Here is a 17,449-nt window from a genome sequence, read left to right on the forward strand (position 1 = left end):
TAGCTAAAGTACGGTCTAATCTTTCTCGAATTAGGGCAACACCCTCTCTATTCCCTAAACATAGTCCACAATACAGATCGTTGCATTTGCCATGAAAACCCAAGTGTACAAGACAGGCAGAATGCAGATCGTTGCATTTGAGAAGGCTTGAAGTTACGGCGCCCTATCCTTTTTTTTTTGTTACAAATTTATATCAATCCCTTCCAAAACAACATGATAATCACATAATTCCACTAACCACCATTTTATTTATCCCAATATACTAGCTGATCAATTCATTGGATAACCATAAACATGTGGACCCCCTAATTTCTATTTCCTAGGGATATAAAAACCAGCCCCTTCTTCCCTCTCTCTACCACTTTTTCTCATCATTTCAATTTCTTTTATTTCTTTCTCTCTCCTCTTTCCACTCTTTCTCTCTTCTGCAACAACACCACCACTACATTTCATCAATCACAACCTCAAATTTCCGAATGTTAAACAACTCATTCAACCGCCATTAAAGCAATTCTTCAGCAGCTTCAACGCAGAGGTTCCATTTTTGACATCCAGAAGCTTCCTTTTTATTTTATTTTCCGTGTTTTCTTTTGCTTTTCTTGATATGTAATCGTGCAATTTTTTCCTAAATTAGCTCATATTTTTTTTGCTTTTTTCTCACTTTTTTTTGCAGAAAATGGAGATGCAAATGCAGCATTATGAAGTTTCTCAGCTCCTTCGTTCACTTCCTGAAAGTCTATATTGTTCTCCTTTTTACAACAACACAGTAATATATCTCTCTTTCTCTATTATGTATAGTTGAAATTTCAGTAACATTTGAGCTTAAAAACCTTCATTCAATCGTTTCTTGAGTTTCTTTATTACAGAGGTTAGGTTTTCATCTCTTGATTTTGCGTTAAACTTCGAAATCTTTGCTTGAGATCATCGTAAAAGCGAACTAAATAATCTATTTTCTCTTTTTTTTTGTGGCAGAAAATGGAGGTTAAAAAGCAGAGCATTGCAGAAAAACTACCAGAAAACATCAATCCATCTCCGATTAGCACAAAACAAAATCTCTCAAAAGCCAGCGTCGAAAACGCGCTGATCAAAGCGATAATCAGAGACGACAGAGCAAAACTCAGTGATTTAGCGAAACAAATAACTTCATCTTCCTCCTCCGACGAATCATCGCCGTTGGATCGCGCTACAATGTCGAAGCTCCTGCACCTTTGCTGTGAGTTTGACGCGGTAAACTCTGCAGAAGCTCTGCTCAATGGCGACATCATCGGCGGCAGCGTAGTGCCTCTTTTGAACGAGATAGACGCTAGCTCTGGCTTCGCACCGCTGCATACTGCGGCGGAAAACCACGCTATGCGCTGCATTGAGCTGCTGCTTCGGAAGCGAGCGCGGTCGGACCTCAAGACGAAGAGTACTGCACCAGCTGCCGCTGTTGCTGGCACTGGTAATGGTAATGGTAATGGTAATGGTAATAGCAACACTTACACTGCGTTGCATCTGCTGCCACTGGAATTGGCTCTGCGTAGCACCAGGTCTGTCCAAAAACTTTTGTACTATACTATCGCTTTTCCTGTTTTATATAGTACAAATTCAAAAAAGTTTTTTCTGTGTCCTTTTAAAAAAAGCGGTTTCTTTTTGTTTGCTATTGATTTTATCGATAAAACAAAGAATAAGGCAAAATTTCCCTTTATGGAATCCTCTGTTTCTACTTTATTGTTTCTTTTGCGTGTGTGCCTTTTTATATTTGGTTTTTTTTCTCTCTATTTTTGCCGTTTGAGGTGAATACTGAATAGTTTTGTATTTTTATATTGTAATGCAAGTGATTTTTGTCTGCAGCTGCAGATACTACGGTTTATTTACATTATGATATATTAATTTCTTTATGATTGCTATTGTATAAATATTTCTATTTATGGAAAGGTAGTGTTAAAGAGTAACTATCCGATTCCTTACCGTGTGCATCATTTTCTATTACACCTTTTTTGATGTTAAATGCAACTATGCTACTATGCTAGTGATTTCGTCTATAATTTAATAGCTTAAAGATTTTGTCATTTTTTTTCAATTTTAAGGATGAAGGTAGACTGGGAGCTAGATCAGCCGCTAGATGATTTGCTGCTGTGGCTCAGCGATAAGGTAAGGCAGCCTTGTGTTTGATTATGGAAATTGTTCCTTTATTGTGATTGTTAAAATGGAAAATATAAATAAATTTGATTTAAAGTTGTTAATGTTGGAATTATATGAAAATAAATAATTTACTCACAACAAGTTAAATAAATATGTTAGTATCTAATAAGTTAAGATTGTTAATTAATGAAAATTTTGGGAATGTGCAAAGTTAAATAATGTTTTGGTTAATTGGAATTGAAACCTTTGTAAATTGGTCATTGATCGTGTTTTAATTATCATTATCAAAATCTTGGAAATATATGAAAATAAAAGTGACGAGTAAATTAAAGTTGAAACATGCTCATTAAATATCGATTCAATAATAATTTTCAAAATCTTGGAAATATATAAATATAAATGCTATTAATTAAATTAGAGTTGATGCCTATGTAAATTATTTATTGGTTGTTTAATTATCATTATCAAAATCTTGGAAATATATGAAAATAAAGATGATGAGTAAATTAGAGTTGAAACATGTTCATTAACTATGAGTTCAATAATAATTTTCAAAATTTTGAAACTATATAAAAATAAATAGTTAGTAGTAAGAATTTGTTGGGACAATGAGTAATATATATACTTTTGGTTGTCTGTTCAATTAATACTAGTAATTTTTGGAACCATGCAGGATTTGGGGGCTATAAGAGTGTTGGCTGAAAAGACAAAGGATATAGGAGAGGTAGCATACACCATGGCAATACAAGGGCGAGTGGAAGCTCTGGCTGCACTACTGATGGTGGCAGCCGAAAGGGTAAATGGATCAGTGTTGGAGTTACGAACCAACACTGGTCTGGCCGTCGAGAAGACGACAGTGTATAGTTGTGTCATCAAAGAGGCGGTTTCGATATTCGTTGCAAGGCAGGGCAAGCATGGCATTGATAGTGGTGGAGCTGAAAGGAGGAAGATATTACTACGGGAGATGGAGTTGCTCCATTTCTTTGGGGCTTCTCCTTATAGGGGCTCAGTAGAAAAGAAGGCTACTTCTCCTCTTATACTTGCTTCTCAGGTGCGGTAACAAACCAAAATACTAATAAATGCTGCTTCAGTAGGTTGATCACTATGAATCACAGCCCATGAAGTTTTTTCTTGTTTTCAGTTTAACAAGTCATTATTATAATAATTTTGTCATTTCAACTTCTGTTAGATTCCCGGCTCATTATTCCATTCAAACATATCTACGGCTCATTTGGTAAGTGGTAATGAACGAAGATATCGGTAGTGAGCATTTAACTAGGAATTTGTATCTGAACTTATGAAATTTAACTGAAGTATTTGAGCCTTATGTCTATTAGAACTCATTGATACTATCCTGCAAATATTGATAGAGAAATAAAAAAGATAATACTAATTAGGATCTAATAGTAACAATAAATAAAGTTAGATATAATTATGGCTAATAACTAAAATTGTAGTAACTATTACCTGATTGTGTTTTCCTTATATTTTTATGATTGATATCAACAATAATAATTGATTAAGAATTATTGTTACTATATAACTAATAATAGTAATTGTAGTATTAATATTATTAATATATCTTATTGAAGCTTTTTAAAACATAATGAAATCATCTAAACTTGTTGGAACCAATGCATAAAAAAGGTCAAGGCACATTGAGGCGATAAGGATATTAGTGCGTCTCGGACCGCCTCATTGAAGTGAGGGGAAACAAAGAAAATTTTGCCCTTGGGTTGCACAATCTGCACATCAGTGCGCTTTTTATGAGTCTCAAACTCTCAATGCACCCTTTTGCGCCTTTTTGAAATCGTTTCGCTTAGCAACAAGAGGTGCTTGATCAGAAAAGCCTTGCGCCTCAAACACACTATTTTGTACCGTGGTTGAAACTTATCAAAGTCTATCTTAACTTATTTGAACTTATATGAACTTATATCAAAGTCAAAATAAATTGAAAAGAACGTTGTTGTATTGTTGTAAGAAGAGTCTAATTTTAAGATTCATGTAATGTTGTCCACATCAAATTTGGCTGTTTTTGCTTTTCGATTTTGATTTTTTCATGAACTTCCATTACCAAATTATACCACCTTCGTAGTGATAATGGAAGTAAAAGAACACACATGTTTGGCTATTGAGTTGCACTACCATCAACCTTATAATGAAACTTATCTTAAAAAATATTAACTCCTACTAAATGGGTCGTTCTTGTGTTTCAATTTAACTGTTTTGTGTTTTTTTTGTGTGTACTGAACTACTGGGGAGATCATCAGTCGGCAATCACATGTTTTGCATGGGTTTTGGGTATATGCATACTATGTGGTGTTTTTGCATATATAATTGTACCTAACCAAGGGTTTAAAATCTTCTAATTCTTTCCTTCTTTCATACAAAAGAAAAACAAAAAGAAAATGAGAAATCTAAAAGATCAAGGGTTCAACATACAATTTTTGTACATAATGTTTCCTTGGACTTCAAGAGATGCAGACTGTATATTACCCAGGACATAGAGGATGACCTTTAATCCAAAGAAAACAATCAATCAGAAAAAGATATGCAATTAGAACCCTAATCTAACAAACGTCAAAATTATACGTTGGTTTAGTTATCTCCTGTGACACAGTTGTTAATAATGAGACTGACCTTGATAGGCTTCACAGGTTATTTTTGTAGCCCTGCATACTTCTTTAATGGTGGTATTGCCATTGTCATCAGTGTTGTTCCTTAATTTCCTTGTTCTTTTTCTCCTGAATTGGCTAGGAATTAGTGATAAGAAGTTTGAAATTTCTGGGTTCTTATATATTTGTCTCTTCTTGCGGATCTATTCCCTTCTGAAGGCAGGAGATGAAGCTGTCCTGAAGCTGATTCTGCAGACAGGGATTGATCTGAGTGACACTGATGCCGAAGGTAACTCTGCGCTCCATTGGTCTCTTAAAGCATCAAAAGTATCATGCCCTGAGCATATCAGGTAAACATATAAATCTTCGACACTAGTAAATTTTCAGCTTTCTACAGAATGTGATTACTGATATATGCAAATTCGGATAACATCCAGAATTTTGGTGCTTCTTCTGGAGCATGGTGCTCGAGTGAGGCAAAAAGACAAGCTGGGATTAACTGCAGTTCACATAGCTGCTGCAAATGGAAATCTAGAAGCACTGAAGGTACATCAGAATTGATTGTTTTATTTTAAAATGTCCACTCTTCAAGTTTTTGATTGATGACTGTACTTTCTGTGGCTGCGGGTTGTTTTTACAGATCCTGCTAAATCATGAGCCTGACAGTGTCCATGTCACATCAGAATTGAAAGAAACTCCTTTATTTTATGCTGCAAAAAATGACTTCATAGAATGTGCTCAACTCCTACTGAGTTCTGGAGCAACCACAGATGTCTATAATTTGCGGTTAGCAATTCTATACTTGTGATTTACTCATTCCTTCTTTCTATTACATCCTTAATCATTTATATTGTTTCCTTATTGATTGATGGCTAGATGTTTAATTTAGCTTGCTTTTCTCTCTTTTACATTCAGTAGCTCATTTAGTTCCTGTTTTTCGATAAAATATTGCCAAAAGCTGCAACTAAACTACATGCTATTATCTTATGCTGGTTTTCCCTCTGTTTATTCATGAATGTCAGTCGAGAGAGACCTATGGACTTGGCAAAATCACAGGACATGCGCTCTGCTTTAAATCGGACCAGTATTATCATAAGTAAGTTTGGTCATGCTAACTTTACACTTCTAGGTGGCAGAAATTGAAGAAATATAACTTCTGAGCTTAGTTATCTTCAAGCTTGATTATTTGTTAACATCATTTCTTGTACTATTATACAGCCAATAGGGCATCCCAGCAGAAATACACTGCATGCATACACAATGACCAGGTGGTCTCAGAAACCTGTGTAGCGCTAAAGGAACAATGCTCTACTTCTGAGAGGTGAATAATTTGGCATGATCCAAGCAGCTTGTGTAGCCTTTTCGATTTTTTTAGTGTGTACTGAGCAACAAGAAATTTTGTTTCTTCATGTTTGTGGATCCCAGTGCTGACTCAAGCCCAGACAGTGATATTTGCAAATACTATGGATCCCCAACAGGATGTGCTAGAGGGTCCAAATGCTTTTACAGGCATGGTGAAGGGGAGCTCTGGAATTCAAAGTCGAGAGTTTCCCTTGTTCGTTCTACTGTTTTAGCAGAATACAAGCGGAAAATTTTTGTAGGAGGACTACCACCCAGTTTGGACTCCAGTAAGAAATTTTCTCGAAAGTGGAGGATAAAGCCTTCGCTTATCTATAATTTTAGCCAATTAACAATATTGCTCCCTTTGTTCAGAATTACTTGTCATGTTGATGGTATAACTTGCACTAGTTACATTATGATTATGAACCACAGCTATTACTCATTCTACCTTAATGCTCATCTTGTGAGGCAGATTCATTAGCTGGTGTTATGGAAGAGCAGTTTGGCCCAGTGGCAGATGCCAATGTTATACAGATGGAAACCGATGATCAATTAACTTCTCGGGGTTTTGGTTTTGTTACTTTCAAGGATGATAAATCTGTAGCTGCTGCTTTGGAGGCCCACTATACCAGCATCTGGGGAAAGAAAGCTGAGATCAAAAGTGCAGTTCTGAAACGGTCATGTAATCAAGAAGATCGTGGAGATGAACCCCAGCAAGAGACAGAGCAACAAGAGAGTAACCAGTCTCAACTACGAGGTCAAACTGAGCGGAGTTCCGCAGAAGACATGCCTAAGAAGATGTCTTGGGCTGATCGAGTAGGCCATGCACAACCAGATGACTCTGGGAAGGAGTGCAAGGCCCGCAGACCCCGATTTGCTGGCCAAGACACACCTAGATGGTTCATTACATTCAAGAAATGGCTTCCTCAATTCTTAAGAAAGCTGTCTAGGAATTCAGAAGGAGGATCCTATTATTCCCTGTCATCTTTGAAATCCGATTTCAAGACATTATTTGGGCTAGAGCTTGACCATGCCTCTCTTGGCTACTCCAAATTGAGTGATTTTGTCAAGTCTTATCCTGAATTATGTAGGGTAAAGATTGTCCACACAGGTGGTCAGGTTCCTAATCATATGATCCTCCTACCTAATGTGCCCCGACCCCCACCACTAGCTCTACCACGGAATAGGAAATCTGTGGCCCGCCCAACAACACCAGTCCATGTACACATTGATGATGCATCTGACTGTGGAAACATGGGCCTGTCCGAAAAAGAAGCAGAGAGTGATACTCATTCCGATAAGACTTCTGAGACATATCTTGATGCTACTGCTGCTGTGAATGAAGTTTATGGAAAACCGGCAAATCTTGATCTTAGGGCTATAGTTCCTACGACATATTCAAGATTTCTGCAGTTTCTCGAACCAGACACAGTGTTTCTTGCTCGAACATGGCTGGGAACTGGAGGCTTTAAGGTACCAGATCAAGAATGCAGGAGAAAACATTTGGTTTTGGAGGCTCTTGCCCGAAAGAGGAAGCAAGTGTTCTTCCTCAGGGGTCTCAACTTCTATGATGTACGATGCCTTTATTGTTCTCACAATTTATAGCACAACACATCCAACTTCTAGTGTCAACATCTTTACATTTGTTCTTTTATGAATCCAGGAGTATGCAGCTAGCGTCAAGCAAGGCAACTGCTTTGCTTGTGAGAAGAACAAGATGCTGTGGGCTAATTATCCATGCCAACATCTTCTGTGGTGCGGAGACTGCAAGGTTGTAGCTATGAGGATCGCTGCAGTTGGTTCTTCTACTCACAAGTGTGTTGTCTGTGACGAGGTGGTTGAAAAGATCGATTTGATACCATGGACAATAAGGCAGCACCAGAGCTATGAGGACATGGACTTCCCTCCAATTCATGCTGCCTCTCTGAGAAGGTTTGATATTAGAACCCTTGCTATAATTTGTTTCATCTTCGTATTTACTTCCTGCATCACTAATCTGGACCACCTAGCCTTCTCGTGTGACTGAGAGTTCAACATGAAACAAATACGCCACTTTGCCGCTAACAATGAACCTTCTGCATGTATTACCTTTATTATTCTTATTTCTGGTGCATATCTGGAGCCAGCAGCATAACATGGTTCTTTTTCCGAAACATTTGGACTGCACATCTAATTGCTCAGTTTCATTTTCCAACATTCTTGATCTCTTCTTGTCTTTCAATTGACTCATAGTTTTTGTTTGCTAAATTCCTCCTTATGATCCATACTCCGCATATCCCTTTCGGCCCGTTTGGTAGTTGGTCATAAATGGTGGTAATGGGAATGAATTTATGTGTAATTTGTAAAAAATATCATTGTCCATATTCCCGTGGTAATGCTAATTTATCCTAAAGTCTCCACTTTCCTTCTTGAATTTTCATTCCCATCCAATACCACCTACAATGAGTGGTAATGAAAATTGCTTCCCCTTGGAGATAAAAACACAAGTTTAAAGGTGAAATTGCTTGCCCATGGAGAAAAAATGTCTACCCATGGAGATTTTAAGGGTGTTTCCCTAATAAAATTACACTTAAAATTCATTCCTATTACCGCAATTTATTAACGACTACCAAACGGATCGTTTGCGCTTAATCATAGTATGTCTAATATAGTGGCGCCTTCTTGTTCTATGATTTCAGTGTACCAAAAAAATGCAAAGCTGTTGTGAACTTTATATCTTCAGCTTCGTTTTTTGGGGACAATATTTTCCTTTTGATTATGCTTTTAGATTGAACCGTAAAACTGATTCATGTTCATTCTCTTGTTACATAGTCAAACACTCCGAGCTTGAGGAGGACGTCTGGTCGTTGGTTAAGCTACACAGACAGACATCACAACGGATTCTTCTTTTGGGTGCTAAATTGAAGCTTGCTTTACTTGCACAAATCCACAGTTTATTACGAAGGGTGCATGAGAAGCTTTTTTTTGGGGTGTTTCATATAGTTTTCATCTTCTCATACTTTTTGGTTTTGTAAAACAAGTAACTTTCCCTCCCAATTTGCTTTGAGTAATCTCTAAGTTTCTGACGCACTCCTTCATTTTGGTAAAGGGGAGATGTGTGGGGATTGAAGAAGTATAGCAGAAAAGAGCCTAGCTATATCTGGGGCATATAGGCACTTAATAGCAGCAAATATCCCTTGCTGGAGTTAGCAGTTGGTATTTGGTAAAAGATCTATAGAAATGTTGAACTTGAACATACTACCTTTATGAAATATCATTATAAATGAAGTAGTTAGTTGGCAACTTTTATAGCAAACAAAAGTATGACAAGTATATATGAGATTTGTATCAAAATATAGTCCCTGTTTTTATTTTAGGAGTCAAAATTTAATATTTTTTACTAAATATATTCATTAATGTATAAAAAACATACTAATGTGGGATCTTATTAGATTCGCTTCAATATGTACATCTATAATATCAACTTTTTATAATTTTTAATAATACAAAATATAAAATATCGCAAGTCAATAATACATGTTAAAGATTATACAAAAAGGATCATGAACTATATTTTGGAAGAGAGGGAGTACTGTAGAGTATATATTTAGGCTATTGTATATTCTTAGCTTACCATATTTGTTAGGGTTTCCTAAACTGTGTAATATATATATTGTGGCAATCATTAATGAGAAGATAACAACTTTACCCTAATTCTACATGGTATCGGAGCCTCTCTAAAATTTTTTTTTCTCTCTTCTCTCGGCTGTCATGGGGGACGACGCCAGTATTCCGTCGCCACCACCACCGCCTCAGCCCACCATTAACATTACCTCTCTGTTTTTCCTTGGCACCGGAGATCGCCCTGGAGACTTCATCACTCCAACTCGATTAACTCACGACAACTATGACGCGTGGGCCTCTGACATGACCGGTCCTTCTCCTCCATACACCACGGCAGACTGTACCACCATTCAAGCCATGCTGATTTCGTGGATTATGAACACAATTGACCCTGAGGTAAAATCTACACTATCTAAATTTCGTGATTAGTTAATGGCCCTCGCATTCATCAACTGAAATCTTCTCTTGCTCGTATTGAACAAAGCAAATCTATGTCTGTTTCCACGTATTATGGTAAACTTAATTGTTTGTGGGAAGAATTAAATATACATGAACCATTAATCACTTGTTCTTGTTGTCATGATTGTTCGGCTAATCTACTGCATTCTCAACGTCGGGATGCCCAACGTCTGCATGATTTTTTAATGGGCTTATACCCGGATTTTTATAGCCCTCTTCGTACCCATATTCTGTCCATGGATCCATTACCGTCCCTGGATCGCGCTTTTTAACTTGTGTCGCAGGATGAACGTGTTCGCCTTTCTCGGGTGGGTGCCACGGACAAACCACCTGATGTGGTGGGTTTCGCCGTGAATGCGGGTCGCGGCCGTGGTAAACCTGACCGGCCTTTATGTACTCATTGTCACAAAGTCGGTCATGATGTGACCAAGTGTTGGTCTTTGGTGCCGTGTTCTAAGTGCAAGAAGCACGGTCATGCTGTTGAAACTTGTTACGAGATTGTGGGCTATCCTGATAAATCGGACTCTAACAAAGGGGGTTCTCGGCCTCCTATGGGTCGCGGCCGTGGGTCGGTCAAGGCTAATGCCACTTCTTCTTCTTCTTTGAGTGTTGTGCCGTCTTCTGCCTCTCCTTCTCTCTTCACTCCTGATCAATGGAAGGCTCTTGCAGGTCTGTTCGGTAATTCTCCTCTTCCTGAGGATCGTCTGAATGGTATGTTTTCCTCTGATTCTTGGATTATTGATACTGGTGCCTCTCATCATGTTACTGGTGAAAAATCATGGTTGTTTGATTTAGTTGATATTCCTGCTTGTCCCGTGGGTCTTCCTAATGGTGATACTGTTATTGCTACTCAAACTGGTTCTGTTCGCCTTTCTGCTACTATTACTCTTCATCATGTGTTATATGTTCCCACCTTTAGCTGCCATTTACTTTCGGCTTCACAATTATCTCATGATATGAATTGCATTGTTCAATTTAACTCTTCTATGTGCGCTATACAGGACCATCTGAAGGAGCTGATTGGAACGGGACGTAGGCAGGATGGACTATACTATTTCTGTGGGAGCCCTGTCACTCAGCCTATTGCTATTCATGCCGTTTCTGCTGACTTGGAGTTGTGGCATAAACGGTTGGGTCATCCTTCTGAGCGTGTAGTGAAGTTGCTTCCTTTTCTGTGTGATCATAAGGGTAGTTTGAATAAAGCATGTGAAATCTGTTTTCGTGCTAAACATCATAGAGACAAATTTCCTTTAAGTGATAATAAGGCCAGTCGTGTATTTGAGAAAATTCATTGTGATTTATGGGGCCCTTATCGTCATCCCTCTTCTTGTGGTGCACGATATTTTTTGACTATTGTTGATGATTTTTCCCGTGCTGTTTGGGTTTATTTAATGGATGATAAAACTGAGGTGTTTCATATGTTCATGCTTTTTGTTGCTATGGTTGAGCGTCAATTTTCACAACATATTAATATAGTTCAAAGTGACAATGGCACTGAATTCAATTGTTTACTTGACTATTTTGCTGCTTCCGGTATTCTTTTTCAAACCTCTTGTGTTGCCACCCCTCAACAAAATGGGAGGGTGGAACGCAAACATCAACACATTCTCAATGTAGGGAGGGCCTTGCGTTTTCAGGCACACTTGCCTATCTATTTTTGGGGTGAGAGCATTCTTGCCGCTGCTCATCTTATCAATCGTACTCCCTCTCCTTTGCTTGACAATAAATCTCCCTTTGAAATTCTTCATCACTACACACCTGCTTATGATGCTCTTCGTGTCTTTGGTTGTCTTTGTTTTGCTTATAATCACAAAACTAAAGGGGATAAGTTTGCTAGTCGAAGTCGTAAATGCATGTTTGTTGGGTATCCTTTTGGGAAGAAGGGTTGGAAGTTATTTGATCTTGACACAAAGGAGTTTTTTGTGTCCCGTGATGTGAAATTTTTTGAAGAGGTTTTTCCCTTTCTTACTCCTAATGATGTTAATATTATTCCTCATGATCTTGTTTCTACTCCCTTGGATCCTACCCTCACTGACATTGATGAACTCTTTCTTATCTCCCCTCGTCACTCTTGCCTTTCACTCCTCCACAAATTGAGCCCACTCCGTCTTCTCCTCCAGCCCACTCGCCTCACTTGCCTTCTCCCACTTCTCGGCCTGCCTCCCCGTCTCCTTCTCATCCACAAAATAAGCCCAGCCCGTCTCCTTCACAAAATTCCACGCCTATTTCTCCTTCCAGCTCACCCGCGCCCTCATCTGGGCCTGGCCCACTGTCTCCCTCACCCGCTCTCTCCCATGAGCCTCCTGCTGGGCCTCCTTCCTCTCCCCAGCCCCTTGTCTCCTCGTCCGCTACTGATTCTCTCTCGGCCACACCCGAAATGGGTCGTGGTCATCGCACAAAAATTCCTTCCGTTAAACTGAAGGATTATGTGACTCACACAGTTGTAGCTAATGGTTCGTCTTCGCCTGCTTCGCCTCCAACTCCTTCTTCAGGTACTCCTTATCCTATAGCTCATTATGTTAATTGTTCAAGCTTTTCTGTGAATTATCGAAAGTTTCTTGCTGCTATTGTGTCTGGAACTGACCCTAGGTCTTTCAAGGAGGCTATGAAAGATTCAGGTTGGAAGGCGTCTATGCAGGACGAGATTAGTGCTTTGGAGTCCAATGGCACTTGGACTTTACAAGAATTGCCTCCTGGCAAGCGTGCTTTGGGCAGTCAGTGGGTGTATCGCACCAAGTATCTGTCTAATGGTCAGGTTGAGCGTTTGAAATCGCGCCTTGTTGTCTTGGGAAATCATCAGGAGGCTGGCATTGATTATACTGAGACCTTTGCTCCTGTTGCTAAAATGACTACTGTTCATGCTTTTCTTGCCATTTTTGCCTCTAAAAACTGGGAACTTCATCAAATGGATGTTCATAATGCTTTTCTTCATGGTGATCTGCATGAAGAGGTCTACATGAAACTTCCTCCTGGCTTCACTAGTTCGAATCCTAATCTTGTCTGTCGTGTGCGAAAATCTTTGTATGGCCTGAAGCAAGCTCCCCGCTGTTGGTTTGCTAAACTTGTTTCTGCATTGACGGATTATGGTTTTCTGCAATCCTATGCTGATTACTCTCTCTTCACTTATACTCATGGTTCGGTTCAGATCAATGTCCTGGTGTATGTTGACGATTTGATTATCTCTGGTAATGATTCCGCTGCTCTTTCTGCTTTCAAGGCTTATTTAAGTGATTGTTTCAAAATGAAGGACTTAGGTCCTCTGAAGTATTTTCTTGGGATTGAGGTGGCTCGTAGTTCTACTGGCTTGTTTCTGTGTCAACGAAAATACACCCTTGATATCATTTCTGAGGCCGGCCTATTAGGCGCGAAGCCTAGCAGCTTTCCCATTGAGACAAATCACAGGCTTGATCACGCCACTGGTCCTCCTTTGCCCGACGCTGCAGCCTATCGTCGGCTCGTTGGTCGCTTGATCTATTTGGCCGTTACACGGCCGGATCTCGCTTATTCTGTTCATGTTTTGTCTCAGTTTATGCAGGCTCCTCTTCAGGAGCATTGGGACGCTGCTTTGCGAGTCGTTCGTTATTTGAAGGGCTCTCCTGGTCAGGGCCTTCTGTTACGCTCTGACAGTGAGCTTTCTCTTCAGGGCTGGTGTGATTCTGATTGGGCTGCCTGCCCCCTTACTCGTCGCTCCCTGACTGGCTGGATCGTTTTCTTGGGTAATTCTCCTCTCTCTTGGAAGACCAAAAAGCAGCATACAGTCTCTCGCTCTTCTACGGAGGCAGAATATCGTTCTGTGGCAGCTATTACATGTGAGCTAAAATGGTTAAAAGGTTTGCTTTTGAGCTTGGGTGTTCATCATCCCAAGGCGATTCCTTTATTTTGTGATAATCAATATGCTCTCTACTTGGCACAAAATCCGGTGTTTCATGAACGCACCAAACACATTGAGGTGGATTGTCATTTTGTGCGGGATGCTATTCTCGACGGTTTGATTGCCCCTACGTATGTCTCTACCAAGGATCAGTTGGCTGACATTTTCACTAAAGCTCTTGGCAAGACACAGTTTGATTTCCTTTTGTCCAAGTTGGGCATTTTCGATCCCTCCCCTGCTCCAACTTGAGGGAGGGTGTAGAGTATATATTTAGGCTATTGTATATTCTTAGCTTACCATATTTGTTAGGGTTTCCTAAACTGTGTAATATATATATTGTGGCAATCATGAATGAGAAGATAACAACTTTACCCTAATTCTACAAGTACTCTTTTAGAGTTGCATTTGATCATCTTCTCACAACTCAGTTACTTGGAGATGAATATGCTGGAGGATGCTAAACTTACACCATGTACGTGGATGAACTGGATGCCCTTCAGCTCACCTTTAACAATAAATAAAAAAGAACATTTGATGGATCATGTTTCTCTGTGCTCACAGATGGGTGACAAGTGAAGTGAACAGAATTTTAAAGGAGTATTGTGCAAATGGAAGGATGCAAAATCTCATATAAAACTATGTTGTAATAATTTACTATAAGATAGGGAGTAAATTCCTGTACTAAAGTGGTTACTCATATACAGAAGAATTGATTCTGTTAGGCGACAAGATAAATTTTACCTGAAAATGATCCATTTTTTACTATAAAAAATTGACCTTTCAGGGGTAAAAGTGAGTTGATTGTACCATAATATTATTGGTTTAACACAAAATTTTAAGAACATTCAACTAGAATTATACAAAAATATGGGTAGCTTCTCAAGAAAACGTAGGTATAAAGTTTGTATTATTAAAAAATAATTTAAATATTGTATTATTTTAGGAAAATCGGTCAAAGTTTGTATTATTTTAGTTAAAATTTCCAAAACTTTATTGTTTAACTCTAGATGGTTAGAAAGAAAATTTTCATGTTGGGAGGAAATTGTAGGACCAAATAATTTTTCAAGTTGAAGAGTAAAAGCGAAAGGCATCTTAACTTCCCTTAACTTGTTGAGCACAATCATAATATGAAAAATCTAGTTATGAACAAGCATTAGTTGACAAATAATCTGACACAAACATAACTTGCATCGAAAACTACATTACCCTAACCCCATCCAACAGTCATGTTTAACCAATTTATCTCCAACCACACATAATGAGAAAACAAGAGGCTTTGTGTAAACTTATACTTTTTCTCCCTTTCTTGTTTTCTTTATTTTGCTTGTTAACCAAGGAAAGGTGCCATTACCACATAATAGTATTGAAAAGAGTAATATGTAATAAGGTTTAGTGAGAACCATTTTAGATAAGAATGTGAAAACATATTTGTATGAATAAGAAAATTATCATGTGATGTGTTAACAAAAGATGACATATTTACTAAAAGGGATTACTATTCCATTATTTTCATATAAGAACTATTCTTATTTATATATTGTATGGGTAGTAAAAAGTAATTATTGTAGTGGAGAGTGTTCTCAATCGGTTCACATCCTCCCTTCCCCATCTTTCTCTCTTGTCCTTTGCATTGAACTCTGTTGTGCTGAGTCATCTTATTGAAATGGTACCCAATTCAGATATTTTGAACCACAACCAACGAATCTAACAAACAATTGTGGACATATACTTTCTTTTCCACACTTTTGTGCGCCTCTATATGAAATTGCTTATACATTGAAATGGGTTAAACATTGTTTAATGTGAAATGATTCATTAAATAGTGTACTATTAAGATGAAAAAAAAATTAGCCATAATTTTTCGAAAATAAAACCAAAAGAAATTGAGTGAATAAAACTCTAAAATTGATGAAGAATTACCTGTCAGATAGAATTTGAAGAAGATGTAGCAAAATATTGGTAAATGCGAAAGGAAGAGCTTTAAATGAGGAATCAATAGGGTAAAGTGGGAGATTTGAATCAAACACAAACATTTGCAACACACGCGCAAGTTTTGGAGGGAATAATAAGGTCAATGCCGGAAACTTGACCATTTTAGCTGGAAATTTGGAAAAAAAGTATTGAAAATAAAAATTAAAATGCTTTAAGGTACTAACCCTAGCTCACTAAATTAGTGATATAAAAGGGATTACTTCTAAAATTTTCCAACATTATATAAGTTGATAAGTCTTATATTCATTGAAAATTCAAAGGTGATTACATTTAAAATATGACAACCGAAAATGTGGACCCAAAATACATGTGAGCCACAAGTTTGCAATTGCCCACTTTTTATTTCTTTTACTCAAAAACATTTGTAACATTTATAATACCTTAATTTGATTTATGAAAATCCCAAAAATACCAAAATTTAAAAAAAAGTACAAAAGAATTTCCAAAAATAATAATTTCGAGAATTTATTTTTCCAGAAAATTTTATATAATTTTTTTTTGGAGGGGGGGGGGGGAGATTTTCTCTCTCTTATTCCTTCGACTTCCTGCGGTTTATCTTTCCCAGTTGCTCATTCTTCTATTCCCTATGGAAGGTTTCTCTTAGCTTTGCACCGCTCATGATGACTGCTGCTCAGCCGGGGATAATGACTGATGCTCGACCGGCGATGATGACTGATTTTCATGAAAGTAGATTTCTCTATGTCATTTTTCTAATTTGCCCTTACCCTATTGTGATTCCCTTGTCATATCCTCATGTGCCCCAATCAAGCCAGTCCTCCACTACTCTAGGGTTTGTGCACCTCATATTTTAGATTGTAGCTCGAGATATGTTATCGACGACAAACTGATTTAGTCTCTGTAATACTCCGTATTTTGAGAATTAATTCGTATTAATTAAGAAAATATAAAGAAGTTAATAAAAAGGATTTAGTATTATTTACAAGAATAATAAGATTATAATATTAATAATCCGAGTCGGTTGGGTTAATTTCGGATTTATAAAGGTTAAACCGAGTTCACCCGATCTAAGGTTACCACTTTTAGAAGGCTATAAAAAGGGAAATAAGAGGAGGAAGTTGAGAAACCCTAAATTTCTTTCTCTCATCCCTCAGCCGTCATTCATCTTTTCCTCTCTCTCTTCTCTCGTTGTTCTTCCTTCCTCTCGCTGTTCTTCCTTTCTCTTGCTGCTCTTCCTCCCTCAGTCTCTCTCTCTCTCTCTCGCGTCGCCTCACGCTTCACCTTCGACAGTTCGAGGGTGCGTGGCGAGTGCGAGGTTGGCAGAGCGTCGCTGTGGTGCGAAGCGCTGCGGGGTTCGAGGCCTGAGCGACGAGCGAGCAGAACGCGAGGTCGAGACGAGCGGCGAGCGAGTGTGGGAGTGAGGGCAGGACGCGGCTTCGAAGCGCACGACGAGGGTGCGCGAGACAAGCGAGCTGGGCACTGTGCG

General features: G+C 38.5%; 1 protein-coding gene across 1 annotated transcript; it reads left to right on the forward strand.

Moving 5' to 3' along the window:
* Positions 1–315: 315 nt before the first annotated feature.
* On the forward strand, positions 316–9,145 carry LOC104906203 (hypothetical protein). The gene is made up of 14 exons (XM_010694929.4): positions 316–535; positions 674–766; positions 973–1,529; positions 2,070–2,133; positions 2,798–3,175; positions 4,959–5,089; positions 5,177–5,285; positions 5,380–5,525; positions 5,762–5,835; positions 5,958–6,060; positions 6,165–6,367; positions 6,553–7,652; positions 7,744–8,012; positions 8,892–9,145. Exons 2-14 carry the CDS (start codon positions 677–679, stop codon positions 8,908–8,910), a joined length of 3,243 nt encoding a protein of 1,080 aa, XP_010693231.1. The 5' UTR covers positions 316–535; positions 674–676; the 3' UTR covers positions 8,911–9,145.
* Positions 9,146–17,449: the final 8,304 nt, after the last annotated feature.

The sequence above is a fragment of the Beta vulgaris genome, chromosome 2 (genome assembly GCF_026745355.1).
Source record: "Beta vulgaris subsp. vulgaris cultivar EL10 chromosome 2, EL10.2, whole genome shotgun sequence".
Lineage (NCBI taxonomy): Eukaryota > Viridiplantae > Streptophyta > Magnoliopsida > Caryophyllales > Amaranthaceae > Beta > Beta vulgaris.